The sequence below is a fragment of the Hydractinia symbiolongicarpus genome, chromosome 6 (genome assembly GCF_029227915.1).
Source record: "Hydractinia symbiolongicarpus strain clone_291-10 chromosome 6, HSymV2.1, whole genome shotgun sequence".
NCBI lineage: Eukaryota > Metazoa > Cnidaria > Hydrozoa > Anthoathecata > Hydractiniidae > Hydractinia > Hydractinia symbiolongicarpus.
The window spans coordinates 10,617,699-10,631,931 of NC_079880.1; the positions used below are offsets into that span (position 1 = coordinate 10,617,699).

The 14,233-nt window shown below is 32.5% G+C and overlaps 1 protein-coding gene across 1 annotated transcript in view; it reads left to right on the forward strand.

Moving 5' to 3' along the window:
- Positions 1-7,491: 7,491 nt before the first annotated feature.
- LOC130646976 (WD repeat and FYVE domain-containing protein 3-like) overlaps positions 7,492-14,233 on the forward strand; it is a 31,665-nt gene continuing 24,923 nt past the window's right edge. Inside the window, exons 1-8 of the mRNA XM_057452662.1 lie at positions 7,492-8,564; positions 8,675-9,084; positions 9,570-9,814; positions 10,786-10,940; positions 11,697-11,939; positions 12,337-12,543; positions 13,174-13,631; positions 14,017-14,231. Coding sequence (XP_057308645.1) covers positions 7,811-8,564; positions 8,675-9,084; positions 9,570-9,814; positions 10,786-10,940; positions 11,697-11,939; positions 12,337-12,543; positions 13,174-13,631; positions 14,017-14,231 — 2,687 coding nt within the window. The 5' untranslated portion in view covers positions 7,492-7,810. The remainder of the gene's footprint in view (positions 8,565-8,674; positions 9,085-9,569; positions 9,815-10,785; positions 10,941-11,696; positions 11,940-12,336; positions 12,544-13,173; positions 13,632-14,016; positions 14,232-14,233) is intronic.

A 14,233-nucleotide genomic window follows, 5' to 3' on the forward strand; every position in this document is an offset into this window, starting at 1 on the left:
TTGCCATTCCAAACTCAAGCAATCTCTCCCCTTCCTTATTTCTGCTCCCAAATCCATAGCCTCCATGCACACCTCTATAACCTTCAGATGACTTCCCAACATAACTATTAAAGTCGCCGCCCACCATGACAAGTTCAGTGTCTCCAAACTTTGATGTGACTGCTATTAACTCATCATAAAACTTATCTTTATCTTCCTCACTGAGTCCACACTGTGGAGCATAAGCTGACAGAAAAGTGACAATCCTATTACCTATCAAAAACTTTATCACTATAATACGACTATTAACACGCATAACATCTATTACTTTTTCTACCCACTTCTCTGCAACGAATATGCCAACTCCTCCATATCCATCACTATTACCAATCCAAAAAAGCTTATACCTTGCCCTCCTACCTTCCACAAACCTCACTGAAGCTCCTCTCCATCTAACTTCCTGAACACAACACATATCAACAGATCTACGTTCTAACATTTCAACTACTTCACCTGCTCTACCTCTCAGAGTACCAACATTTACACTAGCCATCCTCAACCTAGTGTTATCTACCTTGTGATGTGATAGCTGGGTAACGCTCTGACGATGCTCACATCTGACATATGTCCTAATGTGCACGACACCTTCACTCCTTAGAGTTCCAGCCCTGTTTACGCAGTTTGTCTGATTAACTATTCTTACGGCCATTAATAAAGAGTTTTGGCATTGTTTTACAGCTGAATGCCCTTCCTAGCACCAACCGTTCACAGACCGGACTGGGTGTTTTTTAAAGTGACACCATCACTATGTGGCATTTCATGGGACTTCCACAATCGCCCCTTTAAACTAAGGTATGGTGGAGGACGTTCAACTCCTCTCTTGTCTCTTAAGGAGACCCTTCACCCACCCTAGGAAATTTTTAAAATCATGGATGTAGCACAAATGTGGTTCGTCACTTAACCAAAATGTCAATCATCACACAGCAACAAAGCTGAACCGAATCACCAAATAGGAAGCTAATACGTTTTCTTCACAGGAAAATACCCTAAAACATACCCCGTTGTGAAAAGGAAATTTTTTCAGCTAAAAATAATTTCATACACAAAAGTTAAAGTTTTTCTTAAATTTGTGCTAAAAAAAGGACATTTGTCAGAGGGATATTTGTTTCAAAACGCAACAAGTTGAAACAAAAAAAGATGAACGTAAAATATAAAAAACAATAGTTTTGTGTCCAATCTTTATAATTTTTTGGGTTAGGTGACTCCATTTTAATAAGATGTTTGGCTTATAGCGCTCTTGACGACGGGCCGATATTTTAAGAAGCCTTGGAAATGATTATATATCAACTCCTACAATACATTTATCGATAAAAACATTTTCATAGAATAGAAACAAAACAATGTCAATTTTAACAGTTAAAATAACCAGATTCAGCAACATTTCGTCTGGATGCTTCTTCAACATGGCCAGTTAACTAGCTACATTGTCCATAAAAAAACGATGATGTGATATCCAGTTTTATCGAAAATACTAAATACAGGGCAACGGAATCATAAAAAATGCATCTCTAATTTTTAGATTCGTTGCTTCAGCTTTGTGGTTACCAAGTCAATATAAAACTCGTTAAAGCCCATGTTATTCTTGGCTAGCTAGCTAGTTAAAAAAATTACTTCAATATTCGTTGTAACTATATTTTAGCTGGGCATTTAACTTTATACATTATTCTGTACCTGTTGAATATCGTAATGTTTTGTTTACAAAGTTTTATTCTATAGGGTCTTTTGAATTCTAAATAGACTGTTTGTTTTTAGACAGGACTGTTTCAAATTTTGATCTTGAGTGCTAACAAAAGTAGTGCTAGTGACTTATATTATAATAAGAACACTAAACCAAAATTCTTATTTTTTATTTTTATCTAACTTAGACGGTTAACAAACACAATAATAACCGTAAACCCCATGCTGTACCGCAAAATATCGCCAAGGTCTAATTGCTGACCGAGTTTGAGAGGTCGGTGCAACTGGGGGGGGGGGCGATATTTTGCGATACAGCCTGGGGTAATCGGTTATTATTGTATTAGGTGAATCAATAACGTTACTTTAAGACCACCAAAGGCCACTGGCAGTTCATTCTTTGTTCATGGTAATTTCTTGTGATAAAACCAAAATGTGTGATGCGCTAATTTTGTAATCATGAAAATAGTTTTATATATACGTGGTTAAACAGAAGTTTAAATTTTTATATGATTTATAACAAAAATTAGCTACTTTCGTTAAAATAGTTTTATAATACAAGTAAAAAACAAGACAGATTATTGTCGTAACACCCTCCTCCGTTATGATTTATATATATATATGTTTAAAATTACGTTAGCTAAACTGTACTACAGCAAGACTTTAGTTGATACCATTTAGGAAAATAATTAAAACAAGATAGAATACGCTTGTCATAACAACCTCCTCTGTTATGAATTTTAAAAAAATGATTTTAACGCTGTGCAAAAAACATTAAAAGAACACTAAAATTGTTTGTTTTATTATTTTAAGTAGGAGAAGAATAACTTGCTGTATAACTTTCAAAACAATTCAATTATATTCTGTACAACTTTTAAAACAGCACAATAATAAATCTTGCTGTATAACTTTCAAAACAACCCAAGAAAAATTCTTGTTGCGTAACTTTTAAAAACAAGTTTTTGAGCGTGCAAGTATTTTTTTCTTTTCACCTTAAGAACTAGTTGCATATTTTTTAGTGAGACAAATTATTATTATTTTTCCTTTGCAACTAAAAAATATAAACTGCGTGCGTTATGCAAAAATACATGAAAAACGGTTGTCGTAACACCCTCCTCCGTTGTTATTTTTTATTAAAATTTTTGTTGTTCCTTAAATTATTTTTATTTCACCAATCTATTTTTACATTATTTTACCAAGCTACTATCGACTTCGCCCATAGAAGCACTAATTAAATTGGAGTTGCCTTAATGTTTTGTTAAGAAATAGATTAGAATAAAATAATGGGAAATATAATATTTGTATAAAAATGGGCTAAATCTTAAAAATATAAAAAGCATGTGTAAAACTTTGTTCATACCAATAGTTTTGTCCACAATTTATGGTAATTTTTTGTGTAATTAACAGCCAAATCAGTTTTATTATATACTTCAGGGAATTCCACGAAGAAAGCAACATGCATGCTACACATCGCACGCGTAAATCTATTTTAGAAAATTTGCGGGTGTGTTTTTTCCAATTTTTTTCCTGGTTTATTTTACTCTTATCAGTCCCATGAGTGTTCTTTAAGTGGTGTAAAAGTGCTAAATATATTAACAAAACACCTTAGTTCAATGTAGGAAGTAATTTATAATAAATAATAATTTATATAAATTACAGTACAGTCTGAATGTAATCTACCGCGTACACACTAATAACACACCTTTACGTAGAGGACGGCAGTCGTTTGTCTTTTGTTATAAATAAATCCCTTAAGGGTTTTGCAAGTTTATATATGCGTGTTAAAAATAATGCGATCACAAAGAAATATCGAGCATTTATATTTCTTGTAATAGCGAGATGCATTGTGTAAATGTATTGATAAGCTATTCCCTTAAGTATTAGCGTGAAGTAATTAAAAAATAAAAATCTTTCGCGAAGTTTTATAATACATTACGCGAGAATGTATTGTTAAATAAATTACTTAAAAAGATTCCAGCGCGTTTAATTTCAGAAACATATGAGAAGCATTGTTCACAACAATTAAATGCCGCTTTTCGTTCTTAAACTTTTAAAATGTGATTTAAAAAACATTTAACACTGCATTTAATTAACTTTTTTTAAAAAAATTTAATTTAACCACAAGCAGTTATAAACTGTTTTTAATGATACAGTTAAAGCTGTCGATTAAAACGATTGATATTTGAGATACAGTTTTTAATAGTTAAATGCTTAAAGCATAGCCTTAAGCGGCAACATTAACTACGCTGTAGAAAATCAACTTTTATAATTCCTTCATTATTTATTTTATTTTACGCGAGTAAAGAGCGTAATTAGCACGTGCGATGAATCGCACGCCTGAATAGCTGTTGTGCATGCGCATGCGATCACACGCGTCTCATGGAATTCCCTGTACTTTGCACTAAAGGTAATTTTATTTCAATAAGTTTTAGCAATGAAATCACAGTTTGGAGAAAATGCAAAAATCATTAAAAGTCTTGCATATAATAGTGCTTATGCAGAAGCTTACATTCCGACTGCACTTTATATACTTTGTACATCTCGTTTAAAATGGGCTCCTCAAAGCCATTTTTGTTGTTATTGTACTTCTTCTAACTCTGTATGCCAAAAATTGTGGTCAGGTTACTCTAACACCAAATATTATGACATACTTAATTCTAAAAAAACTTGCAATCAGTCTTTTTGTGTTGCAATTGAAGTATATATAAAAGATTTTGGTTGCTTTAGACTTTCCCTAATGTTATTATCTTCATTAACTAATTTTCCACAGATAAATTTTTATCTATGTCATGTCCCGGGGTTGCTACAGTTGCCACTTGTAAGCTAGGGAAATGGCACATAAGCTGTACAATTAGAGTTTGTAAATATCCTGCGAAGGATGCCTTATTTTAGGAGAAAATACAGCAATTGCAGTTCAGTTCAGACATCATCAAACAAATCTTCAACAGCACTGTGTTTGGCTGTAAAGTGATTAAAAATGCCGTTGGTTAGAGCTTTTTCAACTTTAATATAAATAACTGTCCATGCAATAACGTATGTATATAACCTTAAGCCACTTTATATACTGTACATTCCAAATCCAAAGTGTCCAAGGCATGCACTATACAACACCTTTTAGTGCATGGTGAAAGCCTTTGTATTTTTCTTTGTTATAATTACATCAGGCCACTTGCAGATAATTGTCTGTTCCTGGGAATCCACTGCATTTGTACCATCCACAAAAATAAAGGTGCATTTTGATTCAAAAAATTTAAGAAAAATAAAAATAGTGGAAGTTTTAGAAGAAAAGTATTTATTATGTTACTTACGACCATTTACTCTTGTATATACTCACTAAAAAAACATTTTTGCTCCAATTTTCAATTCTTTAATTACTTTGTCTACAAGGAGGGTGAAACGACAAGGATATTTTTTCTCGTATTTTCGCATCGCCCACGCAGTTATTATTTTTTGTTACGAAGGAAAAAATATAATAATTTGTCGACTAAAAAATAATGTTTGAGTAAATTGTTTCTCTTGTTTCGAATTATTAAAAAAACTAGTTGTTGAGGTGAAAAGATAAAAAATAATTGCATGCTCCAAAACCTTTTTTTTAAAGTGTTCTTGTGCTGTTTTAAAAAGTCATACAGCAAGCTATACTTGCACTTTTTTAAATTTATACAGCAATTTTTTCTACTCTCACTTGAAATAATAAAAAATAGGAAAATTATTTTTAAAAAAAAATTTAATGTTCTTTTGATGTTTTTTGCTCAGTCTAATTTAAGTCTAAGTGCAAAATCTAAACAATGTTTAGTTGACAATATTTAAAGTCTTTTCATCATCATCATCATCATTCTCGGCTTAACGTCCGTTTTCCATGCTAGCATGGGTTGGACGGGTATATTAATGACCCTCTTCCAATCTGATCTAGACTGTGTTAGATATAAACTCAACTTCCTCTCTATCAAGTCTGTCCTTATAACCTCCTGCCAAGTCTTTCTCGGTCTGCCTCTGGGCTTTGCCCCAGGAACTATCAAGTCTCTACACTTTCTTACCCAATTATCCTCCTGCATTCTTTCCAAGTGCCCCAGCCAATTCAATCTTCTTATCTGGATAACATCTTTAATTCTACGGAGACTTAGCCTGCTTCTTAGCTCATCTGAACTCTTTCTGTCTCTCAGACTGGCATTACACATCCACCTAACCATTCTCATATCATTCCTTTCTAAACGGTCAAGATCTTCCTGCTTCACTGCCCATGTCTCACTACTGTACAACATAACACTTCTTACACAGGCCTCATACAACCTACCTTTTACCTCAATTGACAGGACTCTGCTAGTCAATAAAGGAAATAACTCTCTAAACTTTTTCCAAGCGAAACCTATCCTGCAAGTAACACTTCTTCCAACACCCCCTTCACTGCCCAACATATCACCTAAGTAACAGAAGTTCTTAACTATCTCTAACTAGCCACTGTTGTACATCATTAAAGCTGGAAATACTTCATTCTCTATAATCTCACCTTTGCAACGCTTGCATACAAACTGTATGTCAAGTGCACCCAATGCTTGCAAGTCTGACAAAAAATTGAGTTACTACCAACCCCTTTCCTGCAAACTCCACAAGGCCACTTTCCAACTACAAGGTCACACTTGGCTGCAATGCTACTTATCATGACTTTAGACTTTGCTGTGTTTACCTTCAGCCCTTTCTCTTCTAGTCCTTTCTTTTGAAGTTCTTTCTTTTGCAGGATTGAAATTATATATTTGAAATTCATAACAAGAAGGGTGTTACATAGGGCATATTCTATACCTTGTTTTTGTTATTTTCCTAAATGGTATAAAAAATAATCAATAATGAGGGTATCACATATTTTAGTTTCATCACAACAAATCACTGGCGTTATAATTATCTTTGTGAGAACTTTGATGCGAATAAGTTCACGAAAGCTTTTCCATAAAATAATAAAGGGATTATTTTCTCATAACTGTGAACTTCATTGTTAATTCTTAAATGTTATATTCACCTTTTTATTATCTATACAATGATAAAGTTTGAATCCGCGTCCCTTTACAGGTCTTAAATTACTGTGATGTCAAAGTTTGCTATTACTTACATATGACATCATATTTTATGCAACATAATTAAATCAGAAATTCTTTAAATGTGAATATCTTGAGAACGAGAAGAGCTTTTTAAAAAATTAAAAAAATAATATTAACCAACTTTTTAAGCTCTACAATGTAAGTCCAACATCGTTTTATACCTCAGGTTTCCTTTCAGCTTTTTCCTAAAGTAAAGTATAAAGTATAGTACAGTATAGTTTATTTTTAAATTTTTATTTGCTGTTGTTTACAAATTCTTTAGACTTCACCCTGAAAGTATTTGTAACGTTTCCACACACAGGTTATTGTTATTTGAACAATAACTTTCCCTATTTTTTTAATATTTTCTACTGATGTAATTACTTTCTCTAAAAAGCAATGGGCTATTATGAAAGTATTATTCATGTGAGGTGCATGAACATGGAAGCTTACATTTAGACTGGTCCGAATATAGAATTTATTTTTTTACTCTACAATCTACCCTATCAGTTACTTTCACTTAATTGCTGAGGTTTTGAATTTAGGTTGTTAGTTGATTTAACGTTAAGTCTGTCCGAGTGTAAATTAACAGAATAATTATACGTCTTGTTTATAAACAGGACACAACTACGCCATCTCGATTTAAAATGTTAATGGAGGGGTGAGAGGATCTTTGTAACCTTTTAGTCCCATTTGCAAATGGAGCACAAAAAGCACCTTTTATAAGAAACCTAAGCATTTGGTTGAGGTTTCTTAAATTTTGATTCGGTTTAAACTGGCCAGAACTTTTATCAGTGTTTTCTACTGGGATGAAACTGGAAGTTAGAACAACCGTTTGAAATTAGAATGTCTCGTTGGCATTCAAGACTGGGAGATTTATAGGGGATGTTTTTGGCATTGTTATAGGAAGTTGTAAGAAAATGTAATAGTCCCCACCTCATGAATGTATTTGATTTGTTTAATGCATCATTTTATCCAGTAAAAGCATCTTTACCATTTTAGTAAGTCAAAATGTAATCAAAGGTGAAAAAATGAATTTCTTCAAAGGTATTGTAAAGCGACGAGGAGGGCGTCATGATGAAGAAGACAGTGCAATGCAGAAAGAGAGAAGTCTCTGTATTCAACACCTGCGTAAACTTTTCCTAGAATTTCTTCATCCGCCTGCAACACTTACTTCAGAGCAGAGTGAAATGAAACAGTACTTTATGTTTCCATTGTTTCTAAAAGCATTTACAAATACTGATACATCTCATTTGTCTGAACGATTTGGTGATGTTTTGCAATTTGCTGCTCACACATCAAAACTTATGGTTTCTGAGGTGCAAAGGAGAGCAGCAAATAAAACAAAATCACAAGCAAGTAAAGATATACTTTTATTCTTATGCCACCATCATGATAATATGGAAAACAAAGGTTGGAATTTGATCAGTACTATTGAGATTTTAACTAATGGGGAACTTGCTGTCGTTGAATGTATGGTGGCTGCCTCATTACAATCTATTCTAGTAAAATGTATAAAACTGTTTTTTTCACTTCCCTCGAATTTTGGCAGTCATGAAAAATGTTTAGAAGTTCAAAAAATACTTATTCCTATTCTTGTAAAACTTTGCAATCACCCAATAACAGCAAAAGAATTGATTCGAACAGACGATCTTGCTTCGTTATTTGAAGCTCTTACATGTAGCTCTAAACCCGAACACATGATATGGAGAAGTGGTGTATCTGAAGTCTTAACATCTATAACACGACATTGTTTCACCAATGATGTGATTGATTACATTTATGGTTAGTGTGTATTAAACCTTTCTTTTTGGAATAGTTATGGAACAGTTCATTTCTGGTGTTCTATATTGAGTTCTCTCATATTTTGACGTTTTTAAAAATATGTTTTTTAGAAAAATCATGTATTTCATTAACTCTTGCTAACATTGAAAGTATATGTGATAACGATGCGTTAGCTGTCGTGGAGATGTTTGTGACGCTAACATGCATGCTGAAAGATTCTGCAGAGGTCTCTCCAGTCTTGTTGGACAGTTTTCGAGATTGTCAGGGCTACAAATTTCTAACAAGAGTACTTTTAAAATTTTCGAAATGCAGTGATGAACAATCGTTAGAAGCAAGTCGGAACCTTGTCTTATTGATAGCTTCTTTAGTGACGACTGGATATAATCAATTGCAACCATCTTTGGCAATCTCAACACCATTTCAGAAAAGCGAATATCTTATCCCAAAGCCAAGCTCTGCCCAGGGAGTCAGTATTAGAAATTTAGATGCATTTAAAGTGCTAATGGGTGCTTTTCTAGAGGTACAGTTGCTTTTTTACTATATCTAACAGAGAATTGCATGAGAAAAAACTACGTACATTGTGCCAATCACATATATTTTTAAAAAAACTGGCATTTTTTACAGTTTAAGGGTTGTTTGCAAGGCATATTTTAGCTACCCCCCTATATTTTAAGACTGTAACAGGAAAATGAATTAAACTTTTTTTTATTATTAACTCTTAACGTAGCTGTATAAAAACAATTTGTATTTTCTTAATTATATATATTTTTAACTTTATTTTTACGCTAACAAAAGTTTTGCCATGTGTGATGGCTTACTTTGGTATTGTGGAATTGCCCGCCTAATGACTGCATGTTTTTAGGTGTATATACAGCATTTTTTAACTGCTTAACATGCACCTAAGATTATATTAAGGTTCTTAAAATCTTTAAAAAAAACAATTTTTGAAGTCCTGGTCATTCATGCTTTTCAAGTGTATTATGTAAACTATGTTTATCTTTTTAGTCATCCAGTGAAACGCTTTGCATGCACATTTTGAATTCAATTCAAAACTTGTTGAATTATGACAATGCAAATTATTTCATAATCGAGCCGATTCATCCATTTGCACAGTTCATTCAAAAGATACCGGAGAAGAGTGGTAAAGTTAAAGCTGCAATATTAAAATTAGTTGAATTTGTTGCACTGCATTTGCTGTGGGTTCCGAGTCAGGAGTTAGTATCAATGACCATACTCTTTAAAGATCCCAAGTGAGTAAAACATAAATGGCATAAACCAGTCGTTTGCCCATGAAAAAATCAACAGGTTCTCTTGTTGTCCCTATTTCACCTGTCATACTTATCTCTCATATAGGAATTTTGTACATTTTTGTGTACCTTTTAGCATGAAATATTAAAATTAAAGTAAAGCTAGGGCGCAACGATTTTACACAAAATGTGGGTAATGCTATGTGGTTTATATGGGAAAGGATCTCTTTAGTAATAGTTTTAGAAAATCTGGCATAAAATCCTTAAACTAACAGGCCATTTCGTGAGATTTTAGGTAGGCGTGCAATGAATCCTTAATAATTTCGCAGGTGCGGTGCGCATGCAATCTTAAAAAATTTAATTTTCAAGAAGCAAAAGTAAAAACAAAATTCCTTTGCCCCTTACACCACACAGTGGCTATTGTTTTGCTATGGGAAACATGTAAAGAGCAAGTTCCAACGAAGTTCACAGACAGGAATTTAAACAAGATTCTGGTAAGAAAAATTGTGAGTAAAGTCAATTAAGTTAATTAAACTTTGTAACACTAAGAATGGATCTTGAAATTCCTTACTAAAATAATATTCCTTTACTATCAAATATATTTTTTATTTGTTTATTTTTCCATATTTAAACGTTGGTAGATCTCTTTAAGAAAAAGAATTAGCAAATTTATAAAAATATGCATTTTAACTACGCCGTTTTCTACCTACATGAATAAGATTTAAGTTAATGATTAGGGTTGCAAAGCTTTTTAAATCATTCTCTGACTTCATATTTGGCTTTTTTTGTAATTTTGATAATTTCAGAAAGCTATCGCAGATATAAAAAAAACACAAAAATATGCACGTGGTGGGGGCGTGCGCGTGTGACCGCACCCCTTTCACGAAATGGTCTGAATTATTTAAGGGAAATTTTTGTATGTTTTGTGAATAGTTCTATTTAGTTCTAAATGTGTCTACTTCTTTTACTGTTAGTTTCAAGGACAGTCAATGTGCTGTTTTGAATACACTTATACTACTCATCAATCATAATGTAAAATATAAAAACGTTCTACGGGAAGCTGGTTTGGTTGATGTAATGATTGTTGCTTTGAAACGGTACTCAACAACATTAAAAGGATCCTGTGAAGGTAAACGACATTATCATCCTGTTACATGCCTCATTTTATGTTAAAATTTATATCATTAACTTTTTTTTATATGCCATCTTTCAATTTCTTTTTATTGCTTCATATTTTAGGAGATAAGTTTTGCAGAGATTTAGTTTTAACCAAATCCACAATGTGCATACCCTATAATTTAATTGGCTATCATTAAAAAAATTTACTTAAATGAAATTTTGAATTTGTTCTGACATCTTTTCCCTATTGTAAGGTTTATTTTTGCAGGCTACAGGGTTTAAATTAAAGATATAAAGTTAGGTCACAAATATTTTCTCATCCCTTTGAAGCTGTTTTTGGTAGTGCTGTAGGCCACTTGCTATTGATCCCGTGCTAACGATTATTTTATAGCAAAAAAAATAGAAAGAGGTAATACAAACGATTGATGAAAAATGGGTTTCCAAGTTTTTTTCTTAGTAAAATGAATTGTAAAAAAGGAATTGTGATTAACAAATTAGCAATTGCAACCTTCTACTTCGTACCCTAGTCTATTTTTTTAATAGAAATAAGTTTTACTTGGTATAAACTTTTTTTCTATATGTTAAATTTCCTTTTAAAGTTTAAATTTGCTTTCTAACTTCACAAAAAAATCAATCTGAAATTTTAATCACAATGCATTTTAGTTCCCTAAATATACAAGTGTTATGTGAATACATGTGTTATATTTTTGGGATCCTTGATTTAATAACCAATATGTCAAGAAATTACCAAATTCTTTATTTGCAGTATTAGAAGGGAAAGAACTCTCTCCGCCATCATCACCTGTTGACGAGTCAACAACGGACTATTTGTTTTTACTGATGGAATGTTTACGTTTGTTAATTGAAAACAATGCCACCAATGCAGATTTGTTCCATCAACATGGTGGTTCTAGATGTGCTCATAATTTGATACCATTTGAATCAGCAAGGCCTTATGCATTGAGAATTATACAGCAACTTATAGTGGATGGAGGACATGATGACTTAGGTAGGTGTAAAATAAATAAGTAAACACAAGATTTCCCTCAACATTGTCCATCCCAACTATAATAACGTTATGTCTGTGTCTTAGTTTTAACGATCGCGGAAAACCTGATTATGTGAAAACTACACTAAGAAAATTATAGCCATACTATATATAATGTATTATAAGCGTCCACCATCTTCATCAACCACAAAACAAATAAGATGAGGAATGTTCCACTTTTTATTTTTTTGTTTCTCATTCAATTTTTCTTATGTTGGTGACTAATTGCTGCTGTGAACCTCTACACGATTTAAAGTTTTATGAATGCCAACACGAACGAGAAAGGATTTTTTTGGCATAATATATAAATCCTCTTTCTCAGTTTTCTTTTTATATTTATTTTCCACACTGTGTTTAGGAACATTACTTGGTTTGATGCATTCGACACCAACCACAGATATCAAGCTGAAGTCAGATGTGTTATCGTCATTATTGCATATTTTCGAAATGAACCCGCAAACGAGAGCAGTATTCCAAGAAGTTGGAGGATTTGTATATGTTGTTTCTGTTTTGGTTAGTCTGGAAGGAAGTTTAGCAGATCCTCCTGTACCACTGTGGAAAAACTGTATGTGTAATGTCAGCATTCATCTATTGGTAAAGGGGTTACTCATCATAAAGTGAATGCTAAACCTCAAATTAATGCTTAGATTATAACCTTTAAAAAATTGTTTATCCTGCGATTGTGGTATAGCACCTTGTGGTTGTTTGTTGTGGGATATTAAAACTTTACGAGTGAGAATCAAAAGGTTGTTTTGACCGTTGAAATAAATATATAAGTCTAAATATAGCATGATAGATTTTTTAAGATAGAATTTATTTTTTAAAATTAAACAATTCTAATAAAAATTGCAAGCATACTTTTTGGAGGTTTTCTATAAAGCATATACCGTGTTTACAGTATTTAACAAAAAATTCTGGTTGCTTTGAGATTACCCAAATATTATTATCTCCATTAAAGCATGTTCCACAAACAAAAATCTTATCTCCTTAGCCCAATATCTCCATCATAACCCAAAGCTGCTAAAGCCAGTGTCTGTAGGCAGCTGAAACAGTATATTTAAGGTTTTGTAAAAGATCCTACAAAGGATCCTGCGATATTGTCTTTAATATTTGAAGTAAACAACACTCACAAATCTGTAAAGTGCTTAGACAGTATGGGATATTTAAATGTCATGGTATTATTTATTTTTTTTAGCTAAGAAGGAGTCCATCTTAGAACTAATGTGGATGACATTTAACGTTCTAACATCAGCCATGAAAGATGAGCCAGTGAACAAAATAATATTTATGGATGAGATTCGCTTTAAAGGATTGATTGATACAGTAAAACTTCTTGGATGTTTCTCCACTGACAACAGTGCCTTATCACCTTTTAAAAACACTGGAAGATTGCCTTTAATTAATGCATCAACATTAAAGTCGGTTGTGACCACTGATATTCCTAAAATTGAAAGAAACAGTCAAAAATTTGTGCAAGTTATAATATGCAAAACAATATTAAGTATGGCGACTGGAACGTTTGACACATGGGACATAAATTTTGACGAATTGAGTTCATTGACTCCTAGAAAAATTCCCAAAATTCTTCACCCAAGAGCTGTTAATGGATTGGTGGAGATACTGCCCTTACTTGGAGAAAACAGTGCCAACGCGGTATGAATACGTTTTACTGCATGTTGCTCTCATTCAGATTGCTAAAGCAAAATATAAGATTTTAGAATGTACTTGTAAAAAAAAATTGTTCTTTGTCAAGTCAAAATAAAACTGTAAATAAATAAGCAAAATAATTTCTTTTTAACTTTAAAACTACTTTACCTTGATTGCCATATAATGATTTACATATAATCATTGTAACTCAAAAATTAATTTGCATTTAGCATTGTGTATTGTTTTATTTGGCTTTTATTTGCTTAAAGAGTATTGTAATATTGTTACTAATCCTATTGAATTTTACATCTAATGATAGAGCATCATTTTAACCCATTCCCTATGAAGTACGTATCATCTCTTTATGTGTCTAAAATACGTGTTTTTCTAGGATATTTCTGATGTTCTCCTTTATGTTGTACTTCAAGTGCAACACTTGGTTGGATCAGAAATCAATCAACAATTAATGTGTGATGCAGACTTGCCTCATCTACTTCTGTTGAAGTGTCAAGAAGTGTTTATCGATGATTTCCATCCATTGAATGCACCACTTACAAAATTATTTGAACGGCTTGCTGGACAATCATTATATCCAAAAGTTTTAAGGT